The 25,341-nt window shown below is 33.8% G+C and overlaps 1 protein-coding gene and 1 long non-coding RNA gene across 5 annotated transcripts in view; one reads left to right on the forward strand and one right to left on the reverse strand.

Moving 5' to 3' along the window:
* The window catches only part of LOC105322843 (atlastin-1), a 42,378-nt gene that overhangs the window by 14,578 nt on the left and 2,459 nt on the right, over positions 1-25,341 (forward strand). The window contains exons 9-11 of one of the 4 annotated variants that reach the window (XR_010711843.1): positions 6,659-6,786; positions 16,100-16,156; positions 17,765-17,836. Coding sequence is in view for 1 of the 4 variants with exons in the window: in XM_066078638.1 (XP_065934710.1) it covers positions 6,811-6,845 (35 nt within the window). In the remaining 3 variants the exon portion in view is untranslated. Of the gene's footprint in view, positions 1-6,658; positions 6,787-6,810; positions 7,049-9,705; positions 9,993-16,099; positions 16,157-17,764; positions 17,837-25,341 lie in introns of those variants that run through there. The other 3 variants (XR_010711845.1, XR_010711844.1, XM_066078638.1) reach the window with 3 other exon arrangements.
* LOC117688149 (uncharacterized) lies at positions 8,411-9,711 on the reverse strand. The gene is made up of 2 exons (XR_010711847.1): positions 9,564-9,711; positions 8,411-8,926 (listed from the first exon to the last, which is right to left on the reverse strand). It is a non-coding gene; the product is annotated as an uncharacterized lncRNA (long non-coding RNA).

Consider the following 25,341-nt stretch of genomic DNA (forward strand, 5'->3'; position numbering starts at 1 on the left):
TTGGAATTTAGATAGAAACCAATACTGGTCCTATTCAATTGTTATTTGCATAGATCCTTTTTACCTAATTCCCAAGTGGAAAAAATTAGAGGTGTTCCGAGAGGGTTCGATACGCATCTGTATCTGCATGAATTATTCAGCCCTGCAGAATTTGAATCACCCCACGAGACTAATACGATATTTTAAAAGTTAGCTGTATTGTATTTGCAAAAGCCCTGTATTTATTACTAATTATATAAAATATGATAATAATTCTTTAAAAATTAAAAAGTTTCATTGATGTTTCCAATAGGATTAACACAAGTTAAAAAAAAATAAAATTAACTATTATGCAAGCTGTGTTTCAAGTCGCCTCAAAAAATATATTTCTCGCTATTGTCACAGATCAATTTTCATTTAGAATAAAATGGGTGATCGTATAAATACAAAATCTACATATTATGAAAATCATGCTTCTGACGCAAGGTATATAATATATAGATTATTACGTGGCCCTTTTTTATATTGCATCCTATAATAACCCGAGGTTGCTGTATATCATATACCTAGTAGTGTATCAGCCCAGATACACATGTTTTGGACTAGGTGAGACAGCAACCAAAAGCTAGGGCTGTATTGCCCTCGGGGCTGATATTTCTCTGCCTCAGCCCGTCGTCAAGGGGGTGTATTGCCCTCAAATTTAAAATCGCTAATCCCAAAAATCTCTGCTTAAAATAAAGACTAGTTTGTGAAATAACAATAGAATAACAAATAAATAATATTAAGCATCTCCTTTCACGTCTGAATATTTTTTTTATTGCTTAAAATTGAAAAATAATAATTCAACTAGAGACGAGCTCGTTGCAAGCAACGATTAGGTTTTCCGTCGTAGCTGCGTCATACTTGTGACGTATTACAAAAAATTGATAGCTGACCATAGTACAATATTAGATGTGTAAACACTGAGAAACAAAGTATTATATTTCTGTGACCGCGTAGATTTTACGGTGATAGAGAATTCGTCTGGATCTGCATCGGTCGTGTGCAGTACGAACCGGGTGAGGGAATGTTGGCGTAAAGTGTATAAGGTAAAAGGTTGGGGCGCGCTGTGGGCCGTAAGCTAAAACGAAGGGTAGGTTTGCCGTATTCCCGAATGTCCACCAGTATACAGTTCCAGAGAAATAAACAGGCAATTGATGCAGGATTCCACATTATTGGACGAGACTCAACGATGGCAACAATTTAACAGACAGAAATGTTACAAACAAGTCGGATATGGCCAGAAGTGGCCTCCGGACTCAAGACTCTGGGAGAGTAGGACGTGGCCGGGGCTGACCGCCGTATTCCAGACTGCGCATTGACAATTGTACATAACTATTTATAAGAATCTTAACAATGAGTATAAATTGCAATTGACAGGTAATGGATATAAGTAAGCTGAGTGAAAGGTTCACAGATATAAAATAATTAAATAAACTCAGTGAGTCTTTGATGTCCAAGAAATGAAAATCTGATAATTGCACAATGTTGTTTTAAGAGGTTAACAGTCCTTGAGACATGACACTCTGTCTCTTTGAAATCACATATAAAGTCTGAAAAGTGTCAATCACTAAATAAAAAAAGTAACTATGTAAGAAATAAACTGTAAGAAAAAAATACGAAACAGGTGTTGAATTTTACAAGTAAAGTAAAAAAAAAATTATAATTGAACAGTGCATTTTGCACGATGATACTACATGTTTATGAGCAAATACAGATCTTGACACGTTGTCTCTAGTTTGATTCACCGCATTTTATTCACAGAGTGGGACTGTGGTTATGCCCGGTACGAAGGTAAAAAGACCATTGGCAAACGTTTTACACGCATTTTTATCGAACGCAAGCGCCAATGAATCTCTTAGTATATATGCGGAGATCCTGGATATTTTACAGGGGGTTTTGAAGAATAATTTTGTATTTCGAGGAGGTGGAACATGCGCGGATCAGAAAATTTTTCCGGGGTGGGGGTTGAAAAGTCAGACGGTTATTTGAGTTTGCCAAGGGATGTCCGAGGCATATTTGGTAAGTTTATAATGTACACGTAATTGAAAGAAATTTCGCTGGGGGGGGGGGGGGTCTGGAACCCTTCCCCTTCTAGATCCGCGCACGGAGAAGACCGATGGCGGTAATTTTACTGTAATTTTAACCATTTTTATTTAATTATTCATGTTCATAATTATCAGAAAACCAATATTACCTTTCAAAGCAGTTAAAACTTAAGATACAAACCATTTAGTCTCGGTGAGTATTGCGTCTGCGTACGAAAATAATGGCAATTTTCAAGAAATTCGGATGGACGATCTGTGTCTTAGGTCGTCCATCCGATTCTTTTTCTGACTAAAAGCTACAGTCCTGCAGTGAGAGATTGTCAAACTCTTATTGATTATGTCAATTTGTTTGTCTCAAAGAATCATTTTTTAAATCAATAAAGTTTTACCTTAAAAAAAGAAAGAAATCGGGCACGATTTTCAATGTTAGCATTTTACAATTTTATGGTCTAATAAAATTTCAAGAAACAACTCTTCATTGCTTTATCCGAAATATTGCATGAAAAAAATTTACATCGCATTTTTTAAATTACAAAAGGATATTCAAAATGAACTTGGATTAACCGCTAACAAACAGGCATAAAGAGAGATTGAGAACCAATTTCTTCTCTTTTTTTTTTTTTACATCAAAAGAAATTCAAAAATAAATCAAAATATATTTTTTCTTTGTATGCGTTAATGAAAATGTAGATCAGCAAGGGGTTCTTTTCCGTGCAAGCACCTGCTTAACAGATTGTTACACGGGTCTACAACGATGAGATATGTCGTTGTGGCAATATTGTGGGTGAAGGATGAATGTGTAGTTTGTTTTTTAAGTTTATTTTTGATACATGTAATTATATTTATCTGGATCGGTTATGTTTGTTAGTTTGTTTGTTTATTAAAGAGGGGAATAAAGAAATGAGTAATTTCCAAGCGCGTAGCATCGTTTTTGAAAGGGGGGGGGGGGCAAACTCATCCAACAAATCTTGACAAGAAAAAAAAAAGAATTTTTTGTTTGAATTTTCCAAAATTTTCAAAATTTCACTCATAATTTCATGATTTTCATAGCATTTTTTTTTTTACATGCTACCAAAATGGGGGGGGGGGGGGCAACTCCATGACAATTCAATTTTTTATGTAAATTTTATAACTATAGTTGCTTCGAGAAAAAGTGGGGAGAGGACATCTTTATGTCATATAATATGTGAAACTGATTTTATTCCACCCACAAGCTTGAAATAATGAAATCATTTTAAGGAAAACAATATAAATAGACGTCATAAATCCCATATCAAACAACATATTACCACTTGATTCTGCGCGTCTTTTTAATGAATTTATAAACAGCGGCAAATCCTAAAATGTATTTTTAAAGGTAATGTTACATGTAGCTGCAAGTCTGTAGACCTTGTATGAAAAATTTCGGATGGTAGTCAATTTTTCCGGGATACAGACCGAGCGGTACATATATGCAGCTAAGGTAACTAAGAATAATTCCAATAAAATACTTTGTTGAGTAATGCAAGCTTTTAAGAAAGCAATACTTATATTTGTTTAAAATATAACACCCAAATACTTCGTCTTACATTCGCTATTTGTAGAACAAGCAGAACCAGTATCAGTCTGACCGGCCTGTCCTAGCATTGCATTGCTCTGCATGTCCACAATTTCTTTTAAAAATTAAACACTTAAAGTGTTCATCTATATGGCTACACATAACGTACACACGTGATTCAAAATAACCCAGACGGAAAACGGTAAAGAATTCAGTCATTGAGTCTACGTTTTATAGAACTTGTAAGAAAACACATTGCGGGTCTGAATGTTTGTTGATATGTCAATCTATCAATATACAGTTTGTTAATTATTTTCGATTGCTAAGGCTACAGCGTATTTGATGAACATTGAACAACTTTTTTTCCATGCCACTTTTTTCCATGGAAGATAGCGAATACAAGTATAAAGCATTTATAAAATTTATTTAATTACCTCTTTAGAATTGTGTATGGAATAAATAATTTATAAGTTGCTGCTGAAGGTTGTTTGGTATTTTCGTTTGTAGATGTTTTGCAAGTAAAAAACCTGAAACGCGGGGCAAGTCATAATTAATATCCCTAATAACCGTAACTTAAAACTAGCGGCTTTGGATTCAAATATTATCGTATACGAATATTAAGTTCACTTTTTAAAATCATCTCCACGATGATAATTATATTATATCCATCGCAAATCAGTATTTTTTTTTTTTTTGCTTTGTTCTAAAGAATTGTTCTATCGGGAGCAATCCCGCGTTCGTTTAATTTGTCATGTCAGTAATAAACATTGTGCTTTATATGACGGCCGTGTATACGTATTGTAGAAAAGTTGAGTTTAATTACCATGCATTGGAACCATTTTATTAACACATCTTCCAGTACTGAAACAATTCAAAATGTCTCTGTTAAAGTAACACAGTCGGGGCGTTAATCGTGTACGTCCAGCTCTACAAGCACATGCACTGTCGTCTAGAAGCGACTCTCCTATCGATCGGTTACCTGAGTCTCGTAATGCATCTAAACATAGACAGGGGCACAGTTATGAAACAAACAACAAAAATAAGGTCAAAGAGGTTTATCTATATGAAATGAAAATGTACATATGTATAAAAACATTTGGGAATTTTATGTGGAATTATTTTTGCGCGCTACATGTATCAGTTAGTGCATTACAAGAAGCCCTTTCATAACCTCATAAACGTGCGCACCCCCACTAAAATGGACCGAACTGACAACAATTGTTTCTGCAAATACTGACTATAAATTACGAAAACATTAAATTGGATACTATAGAAGGATTCAAAATTAATTTCTTTACAACTTTGCTTCAATAATGCATTAGAAATGTTTATTCCTTTTTAAGTTATTGACAAGGAACTTTGGACGCCTCTAACTCCCTAATTATAAGGGCCAGCCCCTTTTTCGGTATACCGAATGAAAGGTCTGGGTAAGACCAAGAACTTTTAAAATACATGTTATAACAAATTTTTATCAGGTAGAAAACTAACACGGAAAATACGCGAATTTTTTTGATTTTTTTTCTTACCTTTGTTTCAACATCTATACCACCCCTTTTATTTGCATTTAAATAATAAATAAAATATATCTCGCACAAATTCAATGTATTAGCTTCCAAACCAGCCCATCTTTGAGACTCTGCCAGTCATCGTTAAAGCTAAACCCCCAGGACAACAGAAGTCGTTAAATTTTACTAAAAGGGGAATAACTCAAAACCGGATAGGGATTTTCCTCAAATAAAATATGCAACGACAACATCACGCGGCATGTTATCAGTCCTGAAAATTTCAAAACAATCGGTGAACAAACGAGCGAGATATTAAGGATCAAAGTTGGCGTCTAGAAGAAAAAAAAAATAATAAGAAATTTGAAAATTTTTCAGAATAATAGTAAGGTTTTCCGCTGAGAGCGGAAAACCTTAATAATAGCGCCAAAGTATGTATCCAAGTAAGGTAAGGTAACCTTACAACGGTTGTGTATTTAGAACAATAGCACGCTTTATTTAATATCACTTAACATTTAAAAATTATGGAGGGTATAGAGAAGGATGGAACAAGACTTAATCTTAGAAAACCAGAGTTTAGATTGTAAAAATTTAAGTGGTAAATATTAACTTAAAGTATTGGATGCGCTTATGAACGTTCTCAAACAACTTGCTATAACGGTATTGATTTTTATGAATGGAATTTGACAGGAAACTTACGAAATCCAAGTGAAAGAATTTGACTCATTACGAAGTTGCGTAGGATGGATTAGTTTCTCTCTCGATAATTTTGAATTCTAGAAGATAGTGCTTCATCTGATTCTCAGACGATAGACTCCCCTATACTGTATTTCAAACAACGATGGTTTGTCAACAAAGTCCAACAACTGTTACAGTTCTTACCATATAAAAAGAAAAAAAGGAACAAGTTTTGTAAATCCGAAAAAAATCTATAGCTTCTTCATTATAAATTATATTCCTTATTTGGAATTTGAATTTGAATAACAGTTTCTTATTTTAGATGTATCAATGATATAAACAACATCTCACTGTTGTTTTGATCTCGGCTCTGGTATCAACCCTAGGTATGGGCTTGGGCCGATACCAACCGCTCGGGCTGATACCGGGGCCGAGATCAAAACAACAGTGTGATATATTCTATATATATTAGCCCAAGAGCCGTTTGGCTCGAGGGCTTATATACAGTGACTGAGGGCTAATAGGGGAAGCGATATAAAAAAGGCCTGATGATGTAGTGATTTCTTATATCTTATACTTATAGAAAATATCACAGAAACAAGATCAAAGAAAAAAAATCATGTGATGAATGATTATATTGTTAACATATCGCTCGAAGTCTAATTGTTATGAACTTTTCTGTAAATTCAGTTTATATCGCATAGGGCTGATAGGAAAATATTTTCAATAAGTATACATTATATTGTATTATTTGTATACATGTAAGGAAAGATCAGATGTTGCAATGTTTGAAATAATTATAACTAAAGGATTATATGAATATTTTATAAAAGTATATTATTGGGATTCTTCTGTTTTAAATACGTACCCTATAGAAATGGATGATGACTTTGTGGAATATGTGGAGCTGTTGGTTCAGTATATATTCTCAAGAAATATGCTTGTGACATAAAAAATGAACGGCCGGGAGTTGAAAGGAGTAGACTTGATGATGTATATGAAGGTACGTTGTTTCTTATACTTTCAGCTGAAACTGGTTTGTCTTCATCTTCGCTTGCCTAGGGTTTTCGGTCCACTCCACTTTCCGTAAACCATTAGGAAAAGTTGAACTCGGTGACCCGTTTTATGATTGGCTGCAGCTGCCAATAGCTGATCCAATCTCGGTGTTCAAACGGGCGCTTGTAAATAAACTTTAAAAGAAACACAAGTGTGATCTTTGAACTAAAACATTCGGTGCTTTTAACAAGCTGAGGCACAAGTGCTCGTGTACAGTTACCCCCCCAACGAAGGTCTATCCAGATCACTTTAATATATATATATATATATATATATATATATATATATATATATATATATATATATATATATATATATATATATATATATATATATTACTGCATCATCATGGGGTTTAACAGAGATTTATTCACTTGTCAATGCTCACGTGATTGTATGGGAAGTAATCATGGCGAATAAGAGAAGTTACTGCCTATCCTGTTAGTTTTTACGTCTGTTTATATGGTTATTCATTTGAAGGTTCAATGAGCTGTATTTTATTACATTTCGTTTGTATGCAATATTCACGAAGAAGATGCTTGGTTTTATGGCATGAATGGTTTCATATATCAGCGTCTTTTTCACACCTGGTAGAGGCCGACCACCCTACAAACACTTTACAGCAGCCATGAATAAAACATTTCTTGCTCTATGTAGGTGATATCTTCATTCCTATTTAATAGCATGTTTAATAGCATCGTTAATGTGTTCCAATTCTAGTTATTCCACATGATTTTAAGTTATATTTTATGCTGTAGCGTGTATAATCAAGAAATGGCTGATGTATACAATAACTCTTACCAAAATATTGACCTTCTGGCAACACATTCTGGCATTATTGCAGCAATATTGCAGCAACATTCTGGCAATACATTGCGGCAATGTTGCTGCTGTAACGTTTTTCGTATGCAAATGAGATTGCGGCAATATTGCCAGAAAGATGTTGCCGCAAAAGTTATACTGCAACATATTGTTGCGACAACACCTTTCTGGCAATTCATTGCGGCAATATTGCTGCTGTATCGTTTTTCTTATGCAAATGAGATTGCGGCAATATTACCAGAAAGATGTTGCCGCAAAAGTTTTGCTGCAACACATTGTTACGACAGCACCTTTCTGGCAATACTTGAGATTGCAGCAATATTGCCAGAAAAGTGTTACGGCAAAAATTTTGCTGCAACACCTTTCTGGCAATACATTTGCATAAGAAAAAAGACATTGCAGAAATATTGGTTCAATGCATTTTCTGTGCTCTGGCATCAATGGTACAATATATGCAATATTTATAAATAATAAATGTATACAGTAAAGCAATCATGTATATTATACTAATCTACAACCAAAATGAAAAAAAAATCATTAATTGCCATTACAGTTTTATTTTTTTAACAGATGCAAAAATGTTACAACAAAACAAACATTTTGTATTAAATTTGGACTTTTCAAAAATGAAAAAGGCAGTTTGTGATTACACAATATTAAAGAAGTAAAAAAAAATTTTATTCAACATAATATGCACAAAAAACGCATTGAATTGAAAATATAAAGGACACCAGTTAAAATTAATAATATTTAAATTTAACACATTTTATAAATACAATAAACACAAATATGATGTACAAATCATGATGAAACTTGACTAAAAGTACTCAGCCGATCAGTGATGATTTGTTGCTGCAGATAAACATGTATTGCAGTTTGATTGACACAACGCGCACAGACGGATATGGACAAAAGTTCATTGTTTACCGCAAGCAAAGCTCAAACCATATAGTTCACAAGTCCTGCACAACCACTTGCTGTATTACGATTGATCAAAGCATTCGTCCTAGGCATTCCAAATGTCATTTTTTGACAGTCTCGTGGGCATTCTGAATTCACACATAAACAATCACAAAAACAGCTATCAGAATATCACAACAATATCCACATTGGAATTCGGCACTGTTGTGTATATGTTCCTCTCCATAATCTTAAACAAATTACATCATCATTCTTCTTTGGTTGCCAGTTGCACCATTCATTTAATCAGTAAGGTGACAGCTTTTTTCATGGTTCTCTTCAGGTCTGTGTAACCCAGGGCAGACCTATTGGGAAGATAAATGGATTTCATATCAGCACATTGGCAATTGTTTTCATATTTTTAGCAGTTTCTAAGAAAATCAACTTTCCCTTATTAAAGCTACAATTAAATTGCTCTACTAACTCAGAGAAGAACATGAATTCTTTTTTTGTTTATGTCATATATATGTAAATTTTATAAAATGCAATTACCTGTATAGTTATACATTTTCGAATTATAATTTTCTAAATTTGAAATAGTTAAAATAAATTTTTTTAGATTATCTGTTCATACAAGTAAACATTACAAAAAAATAACGGGCATTTTGCTCGATCCGATCCTCGGTATTGTTTTAGGATTGGTCTCATGCGCGGATCTGGAGGGGGAGGGGGGGGGGGGGGTCAGGGGGTCAAGACCCCCCCCCCCCCCCCCCGTGCAAAATTCAAATTTCTTTAAATTACATTATAAAAATAAAATTACCAAAAATAAAATATGCCTCGCCCCCCCCCCCCCCCCCGAAAAAAATTCTGGATCCGCACATTAGTCTTAAACAGTGTTAAACCTATTGGTATAAAGGTAGATCGCAGTCTTTCGGTTTATATTCTTTTAACAAACATGTTTAAACTGCCATTCAATGAATATATTTTTATTGCTAAACTTACTTTTTTCAAAAACGTGCTCATGCAGATGGTGCAGGGGGTGTCGACACTCGATTCATTCACTCAGATTCGTCCTCAGATCAGCCGTTGATTTTTTCACAGATAAACACTCAATTGACAGTGTATTTTTTAACCTTGTTTACAGATAATTCCCGTATTTTCTTCATTTCACCATCTCCACTGATCACTGTGATGGCAGGAGGCTCGATGGGAGACAACATGGCAGCTTCGAATGTGAAAATTGGCGGCTAGCGATTTGATCGACCAATCAGCGCGCGCGTAACTTAAAATTGAAACAAAAGTAGAAGTGGAAAGAAACAGCATACGAAAATTCGTAATTTAACATGCATCGAGCAGTTTAGATACTTAAATTTAAGTAGACTGATATTTTAACTTAATAAAAGAGAATATACGGTTACAAAAGAACAGACAGGTCGATATTCACGTAAAACATGAATTGGGGGGGTGGTGGTGGTGATGCAAACAGTCTTTTATAGTGAAACATCGTAACCATGCATTACAGTTACATGCAATTGAAGGGAATATCATTGGATTTTTCAATTGAGACTTTCTTAGAATAAGACTTTAATCATAAAATATTTATTTGATTTAATTGTTTCGAGTCATTGTTATTTTTATTTTGGGGGGGGGGGGATATACAAAAGCAATATTCATGCAATATTATAATTGACAGTTTTAGACTTGTGCTGAATGTGTAAAATTTTATATTAAGTCTAAATTCTGGTAAAGCTTTTGCAAGCTCAGTAAGCATAATCAATCAGAGAAAAAAGAAAACTTCTGGCAAATTTTGAGGTGTTATAATTTTAAAATTAAATCGTATCTAAATAATTGACAATTTGTTAAACCCCCTCCACTGCTCGGCTTCTCCTTAAATTAAAATGTTTATTATTATTAAAAATTAAAATGAAATTTTTATTGTATTACTTATGCATTTATTTTTTTTTCAATTAAGTATGTGATTTTATTTAAATGCAGGTTTGCATTCTGATCAGAGAAGATTTGACACAAATTGTTTCGAGCTGGAATGCAGCTTAAAATAGTTGTTATAATTAATGCAGAAATCAAAAATGATGCTTAGCAGTATTGCCAGAATTATATATTATGTATAAATTAATTAGTTCATGATTTTAAATGATCAAATACATGTAGATGTTACCAGAAAATTATTTCTGGCAGTATGATACTGAGTATAGCCAGAATATTACCAGAAGTCTTTGCAGCTAGTGGCAATATTCTAGGTGCGTGGTAATATAATTTTTTACAGAAATAACTCTAATAGTATTGCCAAAATGTTGCCAGAAGTTATTGCCGCTAGCGGCAACACTCCAGCAGTATTGCCAAAATGTTACCAGAAGTTGTTGCAGCTAGCGGCAACATTTCACTAGTCTAAAAATCTGGTTTCTGGTAACAAAAATGTGTTGCTGCAATGTTGCCGCAATATTGCCGCATTGTTGCAACAATAATTTTACTTTGGTAAGGGAAGGTGTAATTACATTCACTAAATATTATTTTAGCTTATTGCTTACATTTTAATTGGAGACCGTGTCCGATAGAAATAAAATTTGACATCTAAATTCATTTGTTATCGGGCGCAGTTCCCAAAATAAATGTAAGCGACAAACGTATCTAGTGATTTTTTTGCAATAAATAAACGCGATAATGCAGTTGGTTTGGTCGAGCATTTAAAATAGCATGTGTTGTGGATTTGTTTGTAAACAACCATACCATAGGTAATCTTGTTTCAAACGGGAATTTAAATAAATAAAAGTATGTTTTATTATTATAATTAGGGACACACTATGTGATATCATTTTATGTATAGTCTGTCCCAATTTATTGCTTTCATCACTTTTTGGTGATTTTTTATAAAAATAAACATACCCGTGAAAGAAATACAGTTGAAATCGATCAAAGAGGATATATCCAAGATATTTTAATTGAACAATTATTTTTTTTCACTCTTATAAAAGTTCACAGGAACGAAAACAAATTTCTTATGGAGATTTATAATGGGAAATGTTTTGTACATCTTTTCTCCATTCGCAAGTACTCGGGACACCTTGCGTAATTTTTCAACGTTGTCATCCGGGCTTATTAATGGCTGATGCAATGCAAAATCCTCATAGACTTCCCATTCTGGGATGTGTATTGAGACCTGAAGCGGTAAAGGGGGCGTTTCAAAACAGATAATCTGGACATTTTTCATATTAGTGGATGAGCATAGTTTGACCACAAAGGTACATGTATTTAGTTTTATCAAAGTATGAAGTGAAAAGTGGTGGAAGCAAAAACTCGGGACAGAGTATAAAAGAAAATGTCAGTTCAACGCCTTTTTGGCCGTTCCGGCCTTTGATTTTCATTTTTTATGGCGTCGAGCGAAGCTCGAAAGCCATCTAGGGATCGTACGTCCGGAAGTTGCCAACATTGTTAGGAGCCAAACAACTCAAATGAGTGCAAAGTTTTCTTGTGTGTTTGAAGAAAAATAGATGACATACTTCAATTTCGAGCAGAACTGTACGTCAACAAAACAAGTTTGCAGATACGAAATGGTTGCCGTCTTTGAAAATGTTCACATTTTATTGAAAACAATAAGTCTCACACTAGCACCGAGACACATGCGATAGCTGGGCTTACATACTCAATTTGGTTATGAAATATACCAGCCTGCAAAATAAATTATTTTGTGTCCATATCGAAAATTGACAATGCACAAATGTTTGATCTTGTAGAAACAAAACTTCCTAATCGAGCGATAAGTACATCTACAACCAAAAGTTATTTTAAACCAACTAGTGAACTACTTTCACAACGTGAATGGGTGCTTTCTTTTATCTACCCCTGATCTTTTCGGTCCGTGTCATTTGGACCCTTGTGAATTTTAGATGAAATTGATAATAAGAGACAGAGTGGTTATCAGCAGTATACAATGTAAAGAATTAAACACAATCATAGTTTTAATATTTATTTCCATATGAATAGAGAAAAAAAATCAAAAAAATTGTTAACTCCTAAGATATTTCTAAACTTAAATTTTCAATTGAAATTCAAAACTTTTTAAGAATTAGGTGAGCAAAGAACTATATATGATAAGAGTTCAATTTGGCCCCCATAATTCGCCATTTTTTAAGTGTTTTGGGTACAAGAAAATGTTCACTTATTTTTTAGAAGAGTTGATATAAAATATATTTTTCATCTATTTATTTGATTTATTTGCACTCACTGGCAGTATATGACGTCAGAAGTGACGCCATTTCTATAATTCAATCAAAATCAGCCAAAAATTGACATTTTTCTTATCTATTTACGAATGGGAAATATAGAGCGCATGCTTGAACAAGGAATTTTTTTTTGTCACTGATCAGTCTTGGCTAGATACATCTCTGATTAAAATATTTTATTTGTTCAATAATGCGCTCTATGTTTTCGAAAGGAAAAACTGCTTGAAAACAAGCTGTTTTACGCTAAAAATGCAAAAATGGCGGGAAAAGGTTGTCTTTACAATGTCATATTTCTAAATTGTGGGCACTTGAACCAAAATGATTATTATGTAAACACATCACATACATATCTGTACTAAGAAAACAAAGAATGATAGTAAAATGATGATGTTCATTTTAGGGGGCCATTTTAGGCCCTTATCATATATAGTCCTTTGTAATGAATTGTAATTTTATTAGTTATGTGATAAAAAACATTTTCTATTTTTTTTTCAAAGTTGACTAATGTATTTGTTTTTATTTTTGTTTTTAAAAAGTTAAAATTGATAACTGATAATTTAGGAAAAAAATACCAGCTTTTGAACTTGGTCATTTTTTTGGCAAAATATTGCATATAGGGTACCCTCATTGTACGGATAACTCCTCCGACAATTTTCAAGATAGGAAGTTGTTCTTTTGGAGATCAATTGTACATATATCAGAGGTATGCATATTGCAAGGATTTTGATTTTCGATAATTTATGAAAAAAATACCAGCTTTTGAACTTTGTCAGTTTTTGGCAAAATATTGCAAATAGGGTAACCTCATTTTACGGATAACTCCTCCTACAGTTTTCAAGATAAGTTGTTCTTTTGCAGATCAATTAAACATATATCAGAGGTATGCATATTGCTAGGGTTTTGATTTTCGATAATTTATGAAAAAAAAATACCAGCTTTTGAACTTTGTCAATTTTTGGCAAAATATTGCATATAGGGTAACCTCATTATACGGATAACTCCTCCTACAGTTCTCAAGATAGGAAATTTTTTCTTTTGCAGATTAGTTATACATATATCAGAGGTGTGCTATTAGTAGGATTTTGGTTACTGATAATTTATGAAAAAAATACCATCTTTTGAATTTAGTCATTTTGGAAAAGTATTGCATATAGTGTACCCTCATTTTACGGATAACTCCTCTTACAGTTTTCAAGATAAGAAGTTGTTCTTTTGCAGATCAATTAAACATATATCAGAGGTATGCATATTGCTAGGATTTTGATTTTCGATAATTTATGAAAAAAATACCAGCTTTTGAACTTTGTCATTTTTTGGCAAAATATTGCATATAGGGTAACCTCATTGTACGGATAACTCCTCCTACAGTTCTCAAGAAAGGAAATTTTTCTTTTGCAGACTAGTTATACATATATCAGAGGTGTGCTATTAGTAGGATTTTGGTTACTGATAATTTATGAAAAAAATACCAGCTTTTGAATTTAGTCAATTTTTAGCAAAATATTGCATATAGGGTAACCTCATTGTACGGATAACTATTCCTACAGTGTTACAATGTATAGATAAAAAGTTATTCTTTTGCAGATTAATTGTACATGTATCAGAGGTGTGCATATTTCTAGGATTTTTATTTCTGATTATTTATGAAAAAAATACCAGCTTTTGAACTAAGTCTTTTTTGGCAAAATATTGCATATGGGGTACTCCATTTCACTGAATATGGGTTGACATGGATTATGTATACAGTTCGCATATAAAAAGAAAACCTGGCATAAATTAATCCAAAAATATCTTAGACAAGCCTAGTCCATCCAACGGTTTTTTTTCGTGCAAGTCAACAGCTCAAGTTGAATTTGCTGACCTTGATAGGTTTTATTTTGGGACAGCCAACGAGAATTCAGTTGGGGATCTTATAGTACTGAATGTAGGAATTCCCCCAAACAAAACATAAATAACACGGTAAATACAAATTTTCCATACTGTAACATACCTTTTTCTCAAATATACAGGAATCACTGTGCAAAATTTGAGGCCGGTATCTTTCTTATGGAGAAACATTGGATGTTCTTACTTCACACAAAGATTGCTTATGACCTAAGAATGTGTCATGACCTTGAACCAAGGTCAGTCGGGCAAGGTCAAGGTCACTGGCAGGAAAAGTGCAAAATTCGTGTCCTGCCCATATTTTTACTATGGAGAATCATCGGAAGTTCTTACTTCACACAAAGATTGCTTATGACCTTAGGGTGTGTAATGACTTTGACCCAATGTCATTTGGGCAAGGTCAAGGTCACTGGCAGAAAAAGTGCAAAATTCGTGTCCGGTTTATTTATTTCTTATGGAGAAGCATTAAATGTTCTTACTTCACACAAAGATTGCTTAGACCTAAGGGTATGACATGACTTTGACCCAAGGTCATTTGGGAAAGGTCAAGGTCACTGGCAGAAAAGTGCAAAATTCATGTCCGTCTATATCTTTCTTGTGGACAAATATTTGAAGTTCCTAATTCACATAAAGAATGCTTGTAACCTGAGGGTGTGTCATTACCTTGACCCAAGGTCAATACAGGAAGTATAAGGTCATTGTTTAAAAATTCTTAATTCCGGTCTGTGTCATGTCTTGTAGTAATGGAAATAATTAAAAGCTAAAATTTGACGCAAAGCTTCCTTGTCTCAGGCCACATAAAATTATTTTTTAGATTCTCATCCCCGTCTGCCCCAATGTTTTGTTTTTTTTTTAAATGTGTGGGGAAAAAATTTCGGAAAAAAATCGGGCTCAGTATACCAATAATTCAAAATGTTTATGGCTGCGTGACATGTGGAGTTTTGTTTGATTCAAGTCATGTTTGTTAAGGATGCAAATGTCCTCATGCATTAACAGTTAACTTGAAAAAACTGGAATTTAAAGAATAGAAATTGGTTTGTGTACTCATATTAGCATTTACAGTTTTAAAAAATAGAGCAGTTGTTATTTATAGAAAATGGACGGTGGAGTCATCTTCAGGTTGTGCAAATTGTAGTTTGTTTAAATCATAACCCCCTCCTGATAGGGTAAAGGCCACAAAAAAGGGAGAGGGTATGCAAAAATCTTCTCTGACTCAGATAACGGCTTAAGAACAAAGTGGCTAAAAGGTTAAAATTAGCAAGTTCTACAGTATTAAATTGTCAAGTATTTTGAATTTGATAATGTAATGCTGATTTGATCAGAGTTATGGCTGCCTATTATTGAGTGATTTGCCCCTGCGCCTCTTTTATTTTTAAAATCTTAAAGCTAACATCTGTTTTATTACATTTTCTAAAGGCTTTCGTCAGCTTTTTTAATGAAGAAAAATGTCCTTCTCCAGAGACAGCATTAGAGGTAAGTAAATATCATTAGCTTCTACAGTGTTATAAATACCTGTTAAAGATATTAACAGTCATCTAATTCTTTTTAATGGAGGAAATTGGACATGCACCATTTCCAGTGCTGATACATTTGAAAAAAAATAAGAAAAAAGAAACAACACTTACAGATAACTCTGCATTTTTTAAAAGAATTGTCGTAATTTGTTTATTTTTTGCAAAGAAAAATAATTTCATGTTTCATAAATTTTTATTGCAGCTTGTGTCCATATATAAGCAAAGAATGTAATTTTTGAAAAAAACATACAGAATACCTAACATATCAAAATATCCACCGAACACAACTCTTATGTAATGAAAACTAAATCATTATGAAAACAAATAAAACTAGAACTTTTTTGTCTTCAACAAAAATTGAGGGCTTTTTGACATCCTATTTTTTTTTTGTCATTGTAAATATCAGAATAAAATCATACCCCCCCCCCTAAATTCTTCAACGCCTTGGTACTTGTAGCAAATGTCAAAAAAAAAAGAAGAAAGATAACTCCAGAACTTAATAAGTAGCATTTTCAAAAAATTAGAGGAGTTCTTTATTTCTCTGACACAACACTTGGAATGAGTAGAGTATTTTAATTTGCTCTACATTCTTTAAGCAAAGTGAGATAACTCTTTCAAAAAAAACTTTAATAAAATTCTAATATTTAGGCCCTTAAAACCCCTTTAAGGTGTCAAAAAGTGGCCCATAATTTTGAAATTGTACTCTTTGCTTTGAACTATAAACCGAAAAGATTTTAAGAATCAAATGAAAATTTGAATTAAAAAGTTACAGCTAAAGGGCTGTTTTGAATATTAACCCCTCAGAACCCCTCATTTTCCGGAATTTTGTTTTCAGAACCTTTTCCAGTCTGTGCATTAAGTTCCAGAATATGAATATGAAATATAAAAATTTTTGCTTAAAAACTGTTTGAGAAAATTTGACATGCGTGAATTTAGTTTAATATTAAAACTCCCATAGACAATTTTTTATCAGCTTATAAACCGGAAGTTTTAAACGAAACTTAAAATATATGACGATTATGACAATTTTAACATCTATCATGCTTCATTCCAAAATTTGTTGTTTATTTTTACTTTTTTCATCCCCCTTTTTCAAAGTTTGAAGCCGAATATCTCGAAAACAGTAAGAAATAGAAAGAAGTTGTTGCTTACGATTTTGTATATCATAGCTTGAAGCATCTAATTCCAAAGATATATTAGATACAAGGGTCAATTTAATATTCTGTATTTTGCATTTGTAAACTATAAGTATATAAACCAAAAAGGGACATACGGGAGAACTTCGAGATTGCCACAATAAGTAAACATTAAATTCATACTTTTTCCTCCGTTTTCAAAAAATCGCCAACGAATAGCTTTTTTATAATAGCATAGTTGATATACAAATCATGCATAAAATTGCTAATTACATATCGTTTTGCCTTTATAATTATCAGATGTTGATTGTTACATGATACTGCTTTAATAGTTGTTTATGTTTTATGCATTTGTATATAAAAATTAAATTTGCAAAAAAATATTGATGTGCACCCTGAAAGTGATAATTGACTTGTAATATTTTTTTCAGGCAATGGCAGCAGTTCATAGACAAAGGGGCATCAGAGCAGCACTAAATTGGTATAAACATGAGATGATTAAGGTATACTATTTTTCGGTCACCTAATTAAGTTACTCGGGTAACCTATTGCTATCTGTTTTTGTCTGTTGTTGTTCTTCGGTTGTAAACTTTTGAACCACTGAACCAATTTCAATCAAATTTGGCAAATGGCATCTATTGGTGAAAGGGAGTTTAAATTGTGAAAATCATTACCCCTGCTCCTCTGGGACCTTAGGGTTGGGGCTAAAACCATCAAAATTAATGCAATCTTTCATTATCTTTGAACATCAAGCAGTCAAAGTGCTGGCATGATTGTAATAAGCATTGAGCTCTCTACCAAAATTGTGAAATCCATGGCCCCTTGGTGTGGGGTTCTGGCACAAGGGTGGGGCTCTAATGACTATACAGTGAAAATGCACTAATTCTTTTAAAATCCTCTCCTCTGCTCTTGGGTATTTAGCCAATGAACTAAGTACATTGTTATGATAAGGAAGAATGCCTCCTTTAAAATTTTGAGTTTCATGGCCCCTGGTTCAGGGGTTCTTGTTAGGATGGGACTCTAATGATTATATAGAGAAAATGCATTTAAAATTCTTCAAAAATATTCTCGTTTGCTCCTAGATATTAAACAGATGAACTAAATACATAGTTATGTTGAGTAATAATGCCTCTTCTAAAATTGTGAAATTCATGGCCCCTTGGTTAAGGGTTCTTGTGTAAGGATGGGGCTCTAATGAATATATAGAGGAAATGCATAAATTCTTTGAAAATCTTCTCTGCTCCCATATATTAAGCCCATGAACTAAGTACAAAGTCATGATGAGGAAGAATGCTTCTTCTAAAATTGTGAAATTCATGGCCCCTGGGCCAAGGATTCTTGTGTTAGGGTGGGGCTCTATATGATTGCGGTAGTTCTTTGGAAATCTTTTCCTCTGTACCGGTGTATTAATCAGATAAATTATGTACATAGTTATGATGAGGAAGAGTGCTTCTTCCAAAATTATGAAATTTCTGGCCCCGGGGTCAGAGGATTCTGGTGTTAGGGTAGGGCTCTAAAAAATTATATAGGGAACAGTCCCTGAAACATTCTCTTTTTTCATTTTTTGGTGCGTTCATTGGCTTTCACTTGTGTTCTCCGCTCCGCTCCGTTCGCTCACACTGTGCGTTCACCGTTCGTTCAGCGTTTACTTATTGTTCAGTCTTTTCATTCATTTTCATTTGGAACTCCAAAATGAAAGGATCGATCTTTGCCAGTCACAGCAAAATTTAAAAAAAACCGTGGAACAAAACTTGTATTACACATAAAACATTATTTTGATAAGAATTTAATCCGTAGAATTTAATTATAAAGTACACATTCTTGAGCAGGTCCGTTTTTGTTGTTGTCTTTTTAATGACTTCATACAGCGATAAATTACTACACAAATAATATTTACTGATTCATTTAAAGACTTCAGTCGTTAAAAGGCAGAAGAATTCAATAATCAAACAATTCGACACATACAAATATAGACAATATTATAAATAAGAAACGGGCGTGATATTTGTGTACTTTTCATGATTCATACAATTCCTTTGATGTCCGATCACAAACGTATCCATGCTCAACAATAAACTAAACAGATCAACTTAAGGTCAAGATCAAGTAAATGAAAGGTGTCTGAAATTCAAGATATAAACTCTTTTAATGATGCTTCATAACAATATCTTTGTTTCATAGGGTGTACCTACTAGAGGCTTAATTTCTTTGTAAACACAATAAAAAAATCATGTTTTAAACAATCATTTTTTATTAAATATGAAGGATAAAAGTAACTAATATCAGAGTTTTGTCCATTTTTGACTAATGAAATATATCTAGAATGCCTACAGTCTCTCCAAAAACAGCATTAAACAAGCTCTTGACCTACTCTTTAAAATGATGTCAAATAAAATATAGGCACCGTGATTACTTTTCCCGTGATAAAATATAGAATGTCAAAATACTGTTTTATTTTCTACGTAATTCCTTTAAAGCCGTAAAATATGGGAAAAGGTTCATCAAATCAATTTTGTTTTGCCTCGGACTAGAATGTCGCGACGTCATTGGATGAAACGCGTCACGTGGCTGCCTTACAAATTTCTTTAAAAGGCAAGCGTCAAAATTTATAGGGCAACATGGCGGACGTAACGTTATTTGAACTGATTTTCTACACAAACGTTTGTTTACATATCAAACTTTAGGTCCTCGACAAAACAAAACACTTATTAGGTTTGTTACTGACTGTTTAAAGAAATTTGTGGGGTCGGTAAAGTCCATAGAAGGCTCGGCTTCGCCTCGCCTTCTATGGACTTTACCGACCCCACAATTTTTTTTAAACAGTCAGTAACAAACCTAATAAGTAATAATGATGTCATAATGGTCTAGCACCAAGCGTTTAAAATTTTGTGCCCTCTTTGCAGTAACGCGCATTACTGTTGTAAACGCAAATGCAAAGTAAAATATACAGGTTATTATATGTATGTTACATTTATTTTTAAAAAGTACTTATCATAAAAAAAAATTTTGTATTGAATCTTTAGAGTAATGTTCAAAGTATTTTAATCATTTCACCGCTTCTTCAAAATCAACGTTATCCACAATAATGACATAACAGTCAACGCCTTACGATGACGTCAGTTGAGACTTTGACGTAACAATTGTCAAAAATAAAAGTCGTGCATTTTTTTGCAGCGTCAATAATTAAAATCAAAAATATAATGTTAAAAATAAAAACATACATGTATACGTGATCCTTTTCTATTATGTGTCAGTGGAAATTAGGTATTTTTTTATCTATAACAAATAAATTAAATTTGATTCGTAAACATCCTTTTATTCTTTACAATTCTTTATGTAAAATGGCTGGCATGACACGTTTATAGGACCAAATTATGAGGGCGGATAGCATAAAATCTATCTGGTCCATTTCGTTTTAATTTGGCAAAAAGTTAACTTATTGGTTATCCTTCCATCGCTGAAATGTAAAAGAAAATCGTTTTTTTTTTTGTAATTTTAAGCTCACCTGAGTTGAAAGCTCAAGTGAGCTTTTCTGATCAAAAGTCCGTTGTTTGTCAGCGTAAATTTTCAGATTTCTTTTTTTTTTCTTCTAGACGCCAACTTTGATGCTTACTATCTCGCTTGTTTGTTCACGGATTGTTTTGAAATTTTCAAGTCTGATAACATGCCATGCGATGTTGTCGTTTCATTTTTATTTTACTTGATGAAAATCTTCATCCGGTTTTGAATTATTCCCCTTTTAGTAAAATTTAACGACTTCTTTTTCAGATGGGTTTAACTTTAATGATGTCTGGCAGAGCAATGATGAGTTGTATCATGAAACTTCATACACAATTTTATTAGACCATTAAATTGTAAAATGCTTACATTGAAAATTGTGCCCGATTTTTTTTTAAGGTAAAACCTCATTGAATAAAAAGAAATGATTCTTTGAGACAAAATAAATAGACATAATCAATAAGAGTTTGACAATCTCCAACTGCAGGTCTTTAGCTCTTAGTCTGAAAAAGAATCGGACCTAGGACCCAGATAGTCCATCCGAATTTCTTGAATATTGCCGTTTCTTTCATACGCGTACGCATGTTGGCTGAATACTCATCAAGACTAGATGGTTCTTATTTTAAGTTTTTTAAAAACTGTGTTGTAAGGTATTATTAGCATTGCGATAATTTTGAAAATGATTAATTAAATAAAAATAGTTAAAGTTACCGGCATCGGTCTTCCCCTTATCATGCGCAGATCTAGGGAAGGGGGTGGGGGGGGGGGGTGTTCCAGATCCCTCCCCACCCCAGCCCTGCAAAATTTCTTTCATTTCATTTACATGTACATGATTAAATTACCAAAAATATGCCTCGGACATCCCCAGGCCAACTCAAATAACCATCAGACCTTCAACCCCCACCTCCAGAAAAATGTTCTGATCCGTGCATGATACCCCTCCTCGAAAAACAAAATTATTCTTCAAAACACCATGTAAAATTTCCAGGTTCTCCGCATAATAACTAAAAGATTCATTGGTGCTTGCGTTCGATAAAAAATACGTGTAAAATGTTTGGTGTTTTTATCTTCATACCGAACATACCCATTGTGTGAATATAATCGTCATCCATATTCTGTCTATATTTAGTCAATTATGATGATTAGATAAGTTTCTCAAAATAAGATGCACATGCAAAAAACAACATTGGATGATCAAACTACAAGACAACTTTTAAAGATCTGTATTTGCTTAATATATACATGAAGTATAGTTCTTTGTTTCTTTTAATCAGTGTTTATACAGCTAATAGTGTACCATTGTCAGATATCAATTTTTTGTACTACGTCACAAGTATTACGCAGCTAGGACGGAAGTCCTAATTGGTGCTCGCAACGAGCTCATCTCTAGTTTGTTGGTATTTTTCAAAAAACTTCTAAAAAATATTGGGCCAGAAAATCTGTAACTTATATGGAAGCATCCTCAGGTAGTGTACATTCAACCTTGTTTTAGAATTTCAGAGGTTTATTGGATTAAACAATCCTTGATATTAAATATGATTTCATTATTAGCCCTGTAATTATAATGCACATGAATACACATATCAAAAGCCAAACTGCAGTTACTTTGGAGACCAATAAGGCCCATGAGCCTCTTGTTTTTATTAGGTCAATTGCTATCCGTTTTCGTCCGCCGTTGTGCGACGTGCGTCATGCGTTAACAATTTACATTTTTAACTTCTTAAAAACAACAAGGCTGATTATTACCATATTTGGTGTGAGGCATCTCTATGGTAAAAGGAATCTAAATTGTGATATTCATGGCTCTACCACCCATTGGCGCCACTTGTGGGGCCAAATATGCAAATTTTAAAAAAAGCCAAATTTTCAAAAGTCTTCCTCTCTACTCCCACACATGTGAGGAAAAAACTGGTTGCATATTTATGATGTCCATGAAGCCCTCTACCAAAATTGTGAAATTCATGGACCCTGGGTCAGCGGTTTTTGCTCTAGAGTGGGGCCAATATGGCCATAATGTAAAAATGTATTAAATCTTAGAAAATCGTCTTCTCTACTCCCATATATATTTGTTAAAAACTAAATGCATGATTATGATGAACACGAAGCTCTCTACTAAAATTGTAAAATTCATGACCCCATGTCAGGGGTTCCGACTCTACGGTGGGGCCAATATGGTCATATAGTTAAAATGTATTAAATCTTAGTCTTCTTCTCTACTCCCATAAATATTTGTTAACAAGAGGCCCATAGGCCACATCGCTCACCTGAGGAACAATAGGATAAAATCAGCTTAATGGAGTCTTTATACAAACTATCTGGACAATGTACAATAGATGTAGATCCTGTATAAATAAAATCCATTTTTCCGTCTGGATATTCTGATGTTTATAATCATTAGTCCCTTTTCTAACAGGATGATTTTATAGTCATATCACGTGTTGAGTATTGTAGTTCTCAAAAATATCCTTTATATTTGTTTATATATGGGATATAAACTTATATCAAACTCTGAACCTGCTTGTGAGGCCGAAGAATTGTCCTTGGGCCAAAGTCTTAACAATAATAAAGAATCATCTGGCTGATAAGTTTATGAGATGAAGATTTTTAATGATTTACTCTACATATTCCTATGTAAAACTTTGACCCCCCCCCCCAATTGTGGCCCAACCATACCCCTATATATTTCTATGTTAAATTGGACCCCCATTGTGACCCGACCCTACCCCTGGGGATCATGATTTTCACAATTTTGATTCTACACTTCATGAGGATGCTTCCACACAAGTTTCAGCTTTCCTGGCTGATTAGTTTTTGAGAAGAAGATTTTTAAAGATTTACTCTTTATATTCCTATGTAAAACTTCGACCCTCCATTGTGGCTCCACCCTACCCCCAGGGATCATGATTTTCAAAATTTTGAATCTACACTACCTGAGGATGCTTCCACACAAGTTTCAGCTTTCCTAGCTGATTAGTTTCTGAGACGATACTTAAAGATTTACTCTATATATTCCTATGTAAAACTATAACAACCCTCCCCCCAAATATGGCCACACCCTACCCCCGGGGGTCATGATTTTCACAACTTTGAATCCACACTACCTGAGGATGCTTCCACACAAGTGTCAGCTTTCCTGGATGATTAGTTTCTGAGAAGTAGATTTTTAAAGATTTACTCATTATATTCGTATGTTATACTTTGACTCCCCATTGCAGCCCCACCCTACCCCCGGGGGCATGATTTTCACAACTGTGAATCTACACTACCTGAGGATGCTTCCACACAAGTTTCAGCTTTCCTGGCTGATTAGTTTTTGAGAAGAAGATTTTTAAAGATTTACTCTATATTCCTAGGAAAAATTTCGACCCTCCATTGTGGCTCCACCCTTCCCCCCGGAATCGTGATTTTCACAATTTTGAATAATCACCACCTAAGGATGCTTCCACACAAGTTTCAGCTTTCCTGGATTATTAGTTTCTGAGAAGATATTTAGAGGTTTACTCAATTTATTCCTATGTAAAACTTTAGCACCCCCCAATATGGCCCCACCCTACCCCGGGGGTCATGATTTTCACAACTTTGAATCCACACTACCTGATGATGTCTCCACACAAGTGTCAGCTTTCCTGGATGATTAGTTTCTGAGAAGAAGATTTTTAATGATTTACTCTACATATTCCTATGTAAAACTTTGACCCCCCCCTAATTGTGGCCCAACCATACCCCTATATATACCTATGTTAAATTGGACCCCCATTGTGACCCCACCCTACCCCTGGGGATCATGATTTTCACAATTTTGATTCTACACTTCCTGAGGATGCTTCCACACAAGTTTCAGCTTTCCTGGCTGATTAGTGTTTGAGAAGAAGATTTTTAAAGATTTACTCTTTATATTCCTATGTAAAACTTCGACCCTCCATTGTGGCTCCACCCTAACCCCAGGGATCATGATTTTCAAAATTTTGAATCTACACTACATGAGGATGCTTCCACACAAGTTTCAGCTTTCCTAGCTGATTAGTTTCTGAGACGATACTTAAAGATTTACTCTATATATTCCTATGTAAAACTATAACAACCCTCCCCCCAAATATGGCCCCATCCTACCCCTGGGGGTCATGATTTTCACAATTTTGAATCTTCACTACCTGAGGATGCTTCCACACAAGTGTCAGCTTTCCTGGATGATTAGTTTCTGAGAAGATATTTAAAGGTTTACTGAATATATTCCTATGTAAAAATTTAACACCCCCCAATATGGCCCCACCCTACCCCGGGGGTCATTATTTTCACAACTTTGAATTTTCACTACCTGAGGATGCTTCCATACAAGTTTCAGCTTTCCTGGATGATTAGTTTTTAGAGGTAGATTTTTGAAGAAGTCATGATTTTCACAACTTTGAATCTACACAAGTGTAGGCTTTCCTGGCTTAATGGTTTTTTAGAAGTTGTTTTTAAATTTCTCAAAAATTTTCATAAATTTCTAATTATCTCCCATTGAAAAAGG

The sequence above is a fragment of the Magallana gigas genome, chromosome 3, assembly GCF_963853765.1.
Source record: "Magallana gigas chromosome 3, xbMagGiga1.1, whole genome shotgun sequence".
Classification (NCBI taxonomy): domain Eukaryota; kingdom Metazoa; phylum Mollusca; class Bivalvia; order Ostreida; family Ostreidae; genus Magallana; species Magallana gigas.